We start from the raw sequence: 11,915 nt of genomic DNA on the forward strand, positions 1-11,915 counted from the left end.
AGGGCTTTTTGTTAAATGGTAGATAGCATAGCAAAGTATGATTTAAAATAACTGCTATTGCCTTTAATAGGTTGGATCATTTTGCATATAGCACCCAGCCTGGAATTCAAGTTGAGTTCCACACAACATGACGGAGTTACAACCAAACTATTCAAAATAAAATACTGAAATGAATGTGTTTTGTTGAATGAATGCGCATAGGTAACTTAAAAGCTAGTAAGAATAGTACTTTATTTAGATGACAAAATGACCACAGAAGAAGAGCCAGGAGATTCTATCAACTGTAATCTTACACACACTGAGTGTACAAAACATTAAGAACAACCTGGTCTTTCCATAACATAGACAGACCAGGTGAATCCAGGTGAAAGCTATGATCCCTTATTGATGTCACTTGTTAAATCCACTTCAAACATCTGTGTAGATGAAGGGGAGAAGACAGGTTAAAGAAGGGTTTTTAAGCCTTGAGACAATTGAGACATGTGTGCCCCATTCGGGGGGTGAATTGGCAAGACAAAAGATTGACAGATAAGTGCCTTTGAACAGGCTATGATAGTAGGTACCAGGTGCACCAGTTAGTGTCAAGAACTGCAACGCATCTGTTTTTTTCACACTCAACAGTTTCCTGTGTGTGATGTGTCAAGAATGGTCCACCACCCAAAGGACATCCAGCCAACTTGGGCCAGCATCTCTGTGGAACAATTGACACCTTGTAGAGCCCATGCCCCGATAAATGAAGGTTGTTCTAAGGTCAAAACTCAAAATTGGGAAGGTGTTCATAATGTTTGGTATACTCAGTGTATGTACAACTGATGGGGGTAACTGTTCAACTAAAATCAATATGAAGCGAGGCACAGGTTGTGTAACACCATACCATTGACGGGAAAGAGACCCAATTCAAAGTGTCAGCTACTATTAAAGCTGATGACTCCGGTCAGTGTTAAGTAAAGAAATGACGTCAACATTTAACCCATTGGCTTGTTGACTGTGGTCGGGATGCTTTTGCATGAAAGACGATAGAATAGGGCCACATTCAGTAGCTCACATCGTTGTGGAACTTTGCAGTTAGAAATGTCATACATAGGGCTGGCATGACTCCTTAACCTACATGTCAGAGAGGCATGTTGGTTCTACATGAAATATTTATATCAGAGCGTTCCACAACGTTGTAGCCTGCTGAACGCAGCACAGTTGCAGCTGACCTGGAAGGAGATGCAGCGATAGAAGTCCTGTGTTACAGCTTCCTCCAGTAGAATGATGCTGCTGCCACCCTCCATCTCCAGCGACACCGTCAACGACAGAGGCTCTGTGGCTTGGTGGACCTGAGCACAAAGTTTCTCTTTGGTCCCTCCTACCACCTCCGAGCTGACCGTCACCAGGTAAATCCTAAAAGGGGAAAGAGTCAGCATGAATGCAGCTGTGGTAATAATACTTAAGTGGCCGTGTACTCAAACAGCTCTTTAGTTCCTTTGTAGCCTACTGATTTTTTAAAAGTTGGGGACAAAGTGACCTTAATTGTCTCTGGCTATGTGCCCCACTCAGAGTCCAAACAATGAGAAATTGTTTCTGTTTCAGACAGTGTTGGAGGGAATACCAATTAGTTGTTTGATGGTCTGTCAACCATGTATTGGGGAACAAAGGCGTCATGCCCATTGGGGCTCGTGCCCACTCAGATTTGTACTGTTTAAAATAGATATACATATACACACTGGACAAACATATAAAACACAACATGTAAAGTGTTGGTCCCATGTTTCATAAGCTGAAATAAAACATCCCAGAAATGTTCCATATGCACAAAAAGCTTATTTCTGTCAAATTATGTGCACAAATTTGTTTACATCCCTATTAGTGAGCATTTCTCCTTTCTCCACCAGACAGATGTGGCATATTAAGAAGCTGATTAAACAGCATGATCATTATACAGTGCACCTTGTAAAAGGCCACTCTAAAATTTGCAGTTTTGTCACACCAGAATGCCACAGATGTCTCAAGTTGAGGGAGCGTGTAATTGGCATGATGACTGCAGTAATGTCCACCAGAGCTGATGCCAGAGAATTTAATGTTATTTTCTCTACCATAAGCCACCTCCAATATCCTTTTAGAGAATTTTGCAGTACGTCCAACCGGCCTCATAACCACAGACCACATGTAACCACGCCAGCCCAGGACCTCCACATCCGGCTACTTCACGTGCGGGATCATCTGAGACCAGCCACCCATAAAGCTGATGAAACTGAGGAGTACTTGTCTGTAATGAAGCCCTTTTGTGAGGAAAAGCTCATTCTGTTTGGCTGGGCCTGGCTCCCCAGTGGGTGAGCCTATGTACTCCCAGGACCACCCATGGCTGCGCCCCTGAACAGTCATGTGAAATCCATAGATTAGGGCCTAATGAATTTAAATTGACAGATTTTCTTATATGAACTGTAACTCAATAAAATCGTTGAAATTGTTGCGTTATATATATTAGGCATATACACTACCGTTCAAAAGTTTGGGGTCACTAAGATGCTAGCCTTCTAAGCAGAGTTGCAAAGAAAAAGCCATATCTCAGACTGGCCAATAAAAATAAAAGATTAAGATGGTCAAAAGAACACAGACATTGGACGGAGGAACTCTGCCTAGAAGGCCAGCATCCCGGAGTCGCCTCTTCACTGTTGACGTTGAGATTGGTGTTTTGCGGGTACTATTTAATGAAGCTGCCAGTTGAGGACTTGTGAGGCGTCTGTTTCTCAAACTAGACACTCTAATGTACTTGTCCTCTTGCTCAGTTGTGCACCGGGACCTCCCACTCCTCTTTCTATTCTGGTTAGAGAATAATTGCAAAAGGGTTTTCTAATGATCAATTAGCTTTTTAAAATGATAAACTTGGATTAGCTAACACAACGTGCCATTGGAACACGAGTCATGGTTGCTGATTATGGGCCTCTGTATGCCTATGTAGATAATCCATTAAAAATAAGCCATTTCCAGCTACAATAGTCATTTACAATATTAACAATGTCTACACTGTATTTCTGATCAATTTGATGTTATATTAATGGACCAGAAATGTGCTTTTCTTTCAAAAACAAGGACATTTCTAAGTAACTCCAAACTTTTGAACGGTAGTGTATACACACACACAATGCATTTGGAAAGTACTCAGACCCCTTGACTTTTTCCACATTTTGATATGTTACAGCCTTTCTCCTAAAATTGATTAAATTGTTTCCCCTCCTCAATCTACACACAATACGCCATAATGACAAAGCAAAAATAGGCAGCAATTGCTTTGGCAGCAATTATAGCCTTGAGTCTTTTTGGGTATGACGCTACAAGCTTTGCACACCTGTATTTGGGGAGTCTCTCCCATTCTTCTCTGCAGATCCTCTAAGCTCTGTCAGGTTGGATGTGGTGCGTCGCTGCACAGCTATTTTCAGGTCTCTCCAGAGATGTTTGATCGGGTTCAAGTCCGGGCTCTGGCTGGGCCACTCAAATACATTGAGACTTTTCCCGAAACCACTCCTGCATTGTCTTGGCTGTGTGCTTAGGGTCATTATTATTTTTGTTGTTTCTCTATACTACTAGCCACCTAGCAATTGTATTTAGTTGGCTTTAGCTAGCCAAGATATGTTCCCAGTCTCCTAACCATATAAAGCTACCAAGAAGCCATTTCAGGCTATCAATCAAGACAGACAAGCAAGCTACTCTTAGCTGGCATTCCTGTTGGCAAGTTGGGAGACTTTAGAAAAGCAACATTCAACATTCTCCAACTTCAGGCCAGGGTCCTAAGCCCCCTATGGACCACCCCCCAGCCATCCTTACATACTTTGTGCCCCTCAGATTTTGAGGGTGCATGAAGCCCCTGTTGGGGATGATTGCACAGAGGGACATTGGAGGAAAGCACACCAATATGGACTATCCAAGGACTATCACAAGTCGGATTTGTAACCCCAAAATGTACAGGCCTGTTTGCCAGCATGTCTCATAAGATATGAAAAGCCTCTCACGTGCAAGAAAGAGAGAGAATGGTACTTTTCCTGTCCTGTGGCCTTCCCATTTCCAACTTTTTTATATATTGTTATTCACAAATGGAGACAATTACAAGCAGATATTCAGCTATATCAGTGCAGTAAGCATATACACGATTTTGTTGTTATGTAATATTATGTTTATAACTAAAATAATTATATTGCTCAGGTGACATACCCTACATCTGCAGGTGCATAGCCTGGAAATTACGGAAAATAATGAATTCCTCAATTTGATTATAGACTGTGGTATGCAGCCAAACATGTAAACGACAATTGCTTGTTGTGAGTTTAATCCCTCAATTAAATGACGAAAATACTACGTGCTTCTACTGCCTACTACTTACTGTACGTTAAATATTTTGTAGCGTACTTACGATTCATTGAAGGTACTCGATGTCGCAGTTCGTAAAATTACTGATGTGATAAATACAAGGCAAAGGAAGTTGAGAGCCATGGCCATAACCGTGGTACACATCCTCCGCACTTCGAAATGCTCCCTTCCCTCGTCCAGATGGTCAGGAAAGTTGCACAAACGGTGCTGTTTATACCCAAATGCACCCTCTTGTGTCACCCCCTTCCAAATTGTTTGGCACACCGCAGCCACCTCCCGTTTCCTCCCAATTCCGAAGAAGTTCTCAAACAGTCACAGCCCCGCGAGAAATGGGATGGTCAGAATGACACAAAATTCGGGCGTAGGAACTCTTTCCCCCTCGAACATCCATCGACGTAAAGAAAGTTTCAAGTTGGATATTCGACCGATATTCGCGCTTTCAAACCACTTGAGGCACAGACTCCAAATAAGTGGCATGATGTTGGAAAAATTGCGCACAACATTATTTTCCCGATTTGGACATTCATTCGCATTCCAAAGCTAATAAACATGTGGAAATGTGAGCAACATTTGGTATTCCTAGTCGAATTAGTTAGGGAGCGTAAACAAAGTACAAACTTTTTTTACTTTCGAATTTCAATAGCTCCTTGGTCATGTGACCTACTTGACTCAAACAAGTTTCAGAATGTCCACTGACTACCCTTCTATATTGCACACCCTTTGGTTTGTTCATTTTCATCTCACACGTTTTAACATGAATTGTTCAAACTTTCACATTTCAATAGCTCCTTGGTCATGTGACCTACGGACTACAAACAAGGTTCAGAATGTCCACTCCAAGACAATGAGGCTGCAGGCCAGGTATGTTTTTTTTCTTCCAATGTTAAAGGATTGTGATAGTTTGTTTTCAGTTCATGTTTAAGAGGACAATAACTCTTCTAAATGTGTTTCATTTGCATATTGCAGGTCACAGCTCTGTGGCGAAGAAACAATTGCGAGGTAGTGGTTGCTGATGTGAGGTCTACAGACAAAAACTCCTCTTTCCTTCTCCATCATTCAGAGTTTAAAACTCTGCAGCCCCACAAATGGCTTGTGGATGAGGTAGTCGTAACATGACAATAAGCATTTTTTTCAATCACAATTCTAAACATATCGTGGAGAGAAAAAAATTCATACAATATGAAGGATGAACATAGAAGTACATTAGATGTGCACCTAACCAAGTCTAATGACATGTAATATCATTATGTAGTTAAGTGGAATTGGAGTTGAATGTTTCTGATGATGTACACTTGAGTATTTATGGCCCTTATTCTGTCACTTTAAAGTAAATAGTGAAGATGTGTCATCACGTAAACACAGTGTTGTCAGCAATAACACATTTTTTTGACTACATAACACCTTATGTATGATACTTAATCTCCCTAACAAGGCATATAAACTCAGCAAAAAAATAACGTCCTTTTTTCAGGACCCTGTCTTTCAAAGATAATTCGTAAAAATCCAAATAACTTCACAGATCTTCATTGTAAAGGGTTTAAACACTGTTTGCCATGCTTGTTCAATGAACCATAAACAATTAATGAACATGCACCCGTGGAACAGTTGTTAAGGCACTAACAGTTTACAGACGGTAGGCAATTAAGGTCACAGTTATGAAAACTTAGGACACAAAAGAGGCCTTTCTACTGACTGAAAAACACCAAAAGAAAGATGCCCAGGGTCCCTGCTCATCTGCGTGAACGTGCCTTAGGCATGCTGCAAGGAGGCATAAGGACTGCAGATGTGGCGAGGGCAATAAATTGTAATGTCCGTACTGTAAGACACCTAAGACAGCGCTACAGGGAGACAGGACAGACAGCTGATCGTCCTCGCAGTGGCAGCACAAACCCACCGTCGCTGGACCAGACAGGACTGGCAAAAAGTGCTCATCACTGACGTGTCGCGGTTCTGTCTCACCAGGGGTGATGGTTGGATTCGCATTTATCATCGAAGGAATGAGCATTACACCGAGGCCTGTACTCTGGAGTGGGATCGATTTGGAGGTGGAGGGTCCATCATGGTCTGGGGCGGTGTGTCACAGCATCATCGGACTGAGCTTGTTGTCATTGCAGGCAATCTCAACGCTGTGCGTTACAGGGAAGACATCCTCCTCCCTCATGTGGTACCCTTCCTGCATGCTCATCCTGACATGACCCTCCAGCATGACAATGCCACCAGCCATACTGCTCGTTCTGTGCGTGATTTCCTGCAAGACAGGAATGTCAGTGTTCTGCCATGGCCAGCGAAGAGCCCGGATCTCAATCCCATTGGGCACGTCTGAGACCTGTTGGATCGGAGGGTGAGGGCAAGGGCCATTCCCCCCAGAAATGTCCGGGAACTTGCAGGTGCCTTGGTGGAAGAGTGGGGTAACATCTCACAGCAAGAACTGGCAAATCTGGTGCAGTCCATGAGGAGGAGATGCACTGTAGTACTTAATGCAGCTGGTGGCCACACCAGATACTAACTGTTACTTTTGATTTTGACCCCCCCTTTGTTCAGGGACACAATATTCCATTTCTGTTAGTCACATGTCTGTGGAACTTGATCAGTTTATGTCTCAGTTGTTGAATCTTGTTATGTTCATACAAATATTTACACATGTTAAGTTTGCTGAAAATAAACTCAGTTGACAGTGAGAGGACGTTTTTTTTGTTGTTGCTGAGTTTATATGTGACAATGACCCATTAAATTGCATCTAGACAGAATATATTAGACAAATAAAAACAAATGCAAATGTGTTTACGATAAACAATCCTTCTAACTAACCGATATTCTCTGAAATGTCTATGTATTTTAGTTGTTGCTTAATTATTTGTATAATGTTCTTCACATTCAAAGCGTTTGTGGTTTGACTTTCTCTCCTTATACAGACAATCGAATGGTACTTTCAAGCAACCACAAAAAGCTGTGGTTACGGGACAAAGATTTACACCCTAAATCATTACTCAGCCCAAGTCATTCTAAATGGAGAAAGAAGTTCAGTGCGCAAGCGAAGTCTGCCCAAGGTACTAATACAATCTGTTAGTGGAATTTTAAAGGATTAACTATTGATAAAAAATGTTGGGCTTAGTGGCAAGCATGTGAAATTATTTATTTCAGGTGAACTTCGGTAACTACAATGCTGTCATGAGTTTCTTGAATGTGAACCAGAACCACTGGAAGTTCATTGTGAGTAAAATCCTTTCCCCAAAATTGATTTAGGTACATTTTTGTGAAGAGGTATGAGGGTTGTGATATGGGTGATTTAATAGTAAAATCATTTAAGGGATCAATACATTTCTATATTGCTTCCCCAGTATCTGCATGAACCATCAGGCCAAGTGTTTTTGGTTGACCCTGCTGGACAGAAAGAGAAGGAGGAATCGGAACACGCTGCATTCAAATTCAGGTCTTAGTTATTCCATTGTACTGGATCTAATACATTTTAGCATTTTACATACAGTTGAAGTCGGAAGTATGCATACACCTTAGCCAAATACATTTAAACTCTGTTTTTCACAATTCTTGACATTTAATCCTAGTAGAAATTCCCTGTCTTGGGTCAGTTAGGATCACCACTTTATTTTAAGAATGTGAATTGTCAGAATAATGGTTGAGAGAATTATTTATTTCAGCTTTTATTTCTTTCATCACATTCCCAGTGGGAAGTTTACATACACACAATTAGTATTTGGTAACATTGCCTTTAAATTGTTTAACTTGGGTCAAACGTTTCGGGTAGCCTTCCACAAGCTTCCCACAATAAGTTGGGTGAATTTTGGCTCATTCCTCCTGACAGAGCTGGTGTAACTGAGTCAGGTTTGTAGGCCTCCTTGCTCACACACGCTTTTTCAGTTCGGCCCACAAATTTTCTATAGGATGGAGGTCAGGGCTTTGTGATGGCCACTCCAATACCTTCACTTTGTTGTCCTTAAGCCATTTTGCCACAACTTTGGAAGTATGCTTGGAGTCATTGTCCATTTGGAAGACCCATATGCGACCAAGCTTGAACTTCCTGACGTATGTCTTGAGATGTTGCTTTAATATATCCACATAATTTTCCATCCTCATGATGCCATCTATTTTGTGAAGTGCACCAGTCCCTCCTGCAGCAAAGCACCCCCACAACCTGATACTGCCACCCCGTGCTTCACGGTTGGGATGGTGTTCTTCGGCTTGCAAGCCTCACCCTTTTTCCTCCAAACATAACAATGGTCATTATGGCCAAACAGTTATATTTTTGTTTCATCAGACCAGAGGTAATTTCTCCAAAAAGTATGATCTTTGTCACCATGTGCAGTTGCAAACCGTAGTCTGGCTTTTTTATGGCGGTTTTGGAGCAGTGGCTTCTTCCTTGCTGAGCGGCCTTTCAGGTTATGTCGATATAGTACTCGTTTTACTGTAGATATAGATACTTTTGTACCTGTTTCCTCCAGCATCTTCACAAGGTCCTTTGCTGTTGTTCTGTTATTGATTTGCACTTTTCGCACCAAAGTACGTTCATCTCTAGGAGACAGAACGCGTCTCCCTCCTGAGCGGTATGACAGCTGCGTGGTCCCATGGTGTTTATACTTGCGTACTATTGTTTGTACAGATGAACGTGGTACCTTCAGGCGTTTGGAAATTGCTTCTAAGGATGAACCAGATTTTTTTTTGAGGACTTTCTTTTGTTTTCGCCATGATGTCACGCAAAGAGGCACTGAGTTTGAAGGTAGGCCTTGAAATACATCCACAGGTACACCTTCAAATCAAATCAAATCCTATTTTATTGGTCACATACACGTGGTTAGCAGATGTTAATGCGAGTGTAGCGAAATGCTTGTGCTTCTAGTTCCGACCATGCAGTAATATCTAACAAGTAATCTAACAATTTCACAACAACTACCTTTTACACACAAGTGCAAAGGAATGAATAAGAATATGTACATATAAATATATGGATGAGCGATGGCCGAACGGTATTGCCAAGATGCAGTAGATGGTATAGAGTACAGTATATACATATGAGATGAGTAATGTAGAGTATGTAAACATTATATAAAGTGGCATTGTTTAAAGTGACTAGTGATACATTATTACATCCAATTTTTAATTATTAAAGTGGCTAGAGATTTGAGTCAGTACGTTGGCAGCAGCCACTCAATGTTAGTGATGGCTGTTTATCAGTCTGATGGCCTTGAGATAGAAGCTGTTTTTCAGTCTCTTGGTCCCAGCTTTGATGCACCTGTACTAACCTCGCCTTCTGGATGATAGCGAGGTGAACAGGCATTGGCTCGGGTGGTTGTTGTCCTTGATGATCTTTTTGGCCTTCCTGTGACATCGGGTGGTATAGGTGTCCTGGAGGGCAGGTAGTTTGCCCCCAATTGACTCAAATTATGTCAATTAGCATATCAGAAGCTTCTAAAGCAATTACATAATTTTTTGAAATTTTCCAAGCTGTTTAAAGGCACAGTCAATTTAGTGTATGTAATCTTCTGATCCACTGGAATTATGATACAGTGAATTATAAGTGAAATAATCTGTCTGTAAACAATTGTTGGAAAAATTACTTGTGTCGTGCACAAAGTAGATGTCCTAACCGACTTGCCAAAACTATAGTTTGTTAACAAGACATTTGTGGAGTGGTTGAAAAACGAGTTTTAATGGCTGCAACCTAAGTGTATGTAAACTTCTGACTTCAACTGTACATTCATAAGTGTAATAATATTTTATGACATACTGTGAAAAACTCTCTTGGCTGCTGGCTCTGTCACTTTCAGACATGCGCAGAGCAGACTGAAAGGGGAAGGGTAGCTCTTGACTTGAACCACAGGGGTTCTCTGTAAAGCGAGAGTAATCCAAAAGGCACAGACACCCTTGACCTGTATGTATTCTCTCCTGATTGGCTCTGTGGTGCTTAGTCAATGGGAACTCCGTTGCCAGCCCCATCATAAAGTTTTTACACAGTCTGGCAGCCTGACTAAAGTGTCAGAGGTATGAGGAGAGACATCCTCCTATGTATTTATGGGAACAAATATTTCCTAACACTTTGGATCCTATTCTTTCACAGTTAGATGACACAATACATCAATGCAAAAAACGAAAAAATTACTAATTACTGTCCATGAGTAACCTCAACCTTGTGGGTCTGTGGGTGCTTGGGTCAATAAAGTGCCAACTCAATTCTACCACTGACTAGTCTCTCATGCCCCTATGAACGGGGACACAGGTCAATAGTTTTTAATCTAAACCAGCCCTTTTTTACTGGAGTACACTAACCCCTAATTTGGGCTCTATTCTTGACACACAGTAGCAGTTTACCAGCTAAGAAGTCAAGAAGATTAAAAAGTAGATTGTTGTAAGGGTGTATTACATCTTGTGCATTGTCATATCCATTCTGGATTCTGACTGGTAAAATCATAGCTGAAAAATGCCTCTATGTATGTGTATACTGTATGTGGGAATGTCCGTCCTACATGTAGTGTTGGTACATGGAATATTCCACAACTGCATATATCATGAATTGCTATTGCAAATAGAAGTATTATGTTCAACAACTGACATTTTCAGATATTATTTTGACAAACACACTTTAAGACACTTTGGTGCTTACAATTCATTCTCTATTGTCATAGATTTGGTGGGCACTGTCATCTATGATCTTTGTGATATGACTTTCTAAAAGCATGTACAGATGAAACTGTCACTTAATATTTTTTTCTTAAAGTCTACAAACGCTCTACATTTATTCACTCTGTGATAGGGTTGGATCCTATATGCTACTTTTGTTATTCTCCTGTAAATGGTTCAGTGCCTATAATTTAGGCTGTGTGTATAATGGGGCATAAAGGAAATTACCTCTACTAGATTATAGGGATAAGGAAAACAGCATACAGTTTTGGCCTGTGTATTCATTTTCCTATAACTAATCAGAATTCCATTATGTTTACATAAAAAAAGAGAATACTTCAAAATGAGAAGATCCTGCCATGGAAAAGACGACTGGGTGGACATGAAGTGGAAAGGAGGGGAAATAACTCACACCATACAGCAGGACACCTTCAGCTGCTGGGTCTTTGTAATGCAGGTTTGATAGTTATATTTTCAATAATGAATGGTTAGCTGTTATGTGAGGGTGTCCATTATTGAGTCTTTGAATGAAGAGATTGAGATAAAACTGTCCAGTTTGAGTAGTTGTTGCAGCTCGTTCCAGTCGCTAGCTGCAGCGAACTGAAAAGACGAGCGACCCAAGGATGTGTGTGCTTTGGGCACCTTTAACAGAATGTGACTGGCAGAACGGTGTTGTATGTGAAGGATGACGGCTGCAGTAGATATCTTAGATAGTGGGGAGTGAGGCCTAAGAGGGTTTTATGGTAGTGACTGGTTATAGTTGAAAAAGTAGATAGATGGGACAATTGATTGATTGATTGATTGATTGATTGATTGATTGATTGATTGATTGATAGCCTGAACTTGTGAAAGTTAGTTTGGTGTCTTTAACTTGAATGGTTCAAGAGTTGCTATTGTTGTTTGCTGGGATATTAATGATTTATGAAGAAGACATTTTT

The 11,915-nt window shown here is 40.9% G+C and overlaps 1 protein-coding gene and 1 long non-coding RNA gene across 2 annotated transcripts in view; one reads left to right on the forward strand and one right to left on the reverse strand.

The window, feature by feature from the left end:
* The window catches only part of LOC120028337 (alpha-2-macroglobulin-like), a 34,524-nt gene extending 29,882 nt beyond the window's left edge, over window positions 1-4,642 (reverse strand). Inside the window, exons 1-2 of the mRNA XM_038973555.1 lie at window positions 4,391-4,642; window positions 1,203-1,386 (exon numbers count right to left, since the gene is read on the reverse strand). Of these exons, the coding sequence (XP_038829483.1) occupies window positions 1,203-1,386; window positions 4,391-4,491 (285 nt within the window). The 5' untranslated portion in view covers window positions 4,492-4,642. The remainder of the gene's footprint in view (window positions 1-1,202; window positions 1,387-4,390) is intronic.
* LOC120028340 lies at window positions 3,541-7,836 on the forward strand. The gene is made up of 5 exons (XR_005473431.1): window positions 3,541-5,208; window positions 5,314-5,448; window positions 7,260-7,394; window positions 7,489-7,557; window positions 7,686-7,836. It is a non-coding gene; the product is annotated as an uncharacterized LOC120028340 (long non-coding RNA).
* Window positions 7,837-11,915: the final 4,079 nt, after the last annotated feature.

This window comes from Salvelinus namaycush, chromosome 34, assembly GCF_016432855.1.
Source record: "Salvelinus namaycush isolate Seneca chromosome 34, SaNama_1.0, whole genome shotgun sequence".
Lineage (NCBI taxonomy): Eukaryota > Metazoa > Chordata > Actinopteri > Salmoniformes > Salmonidae > Salvelinus > Salvelinus namaycush.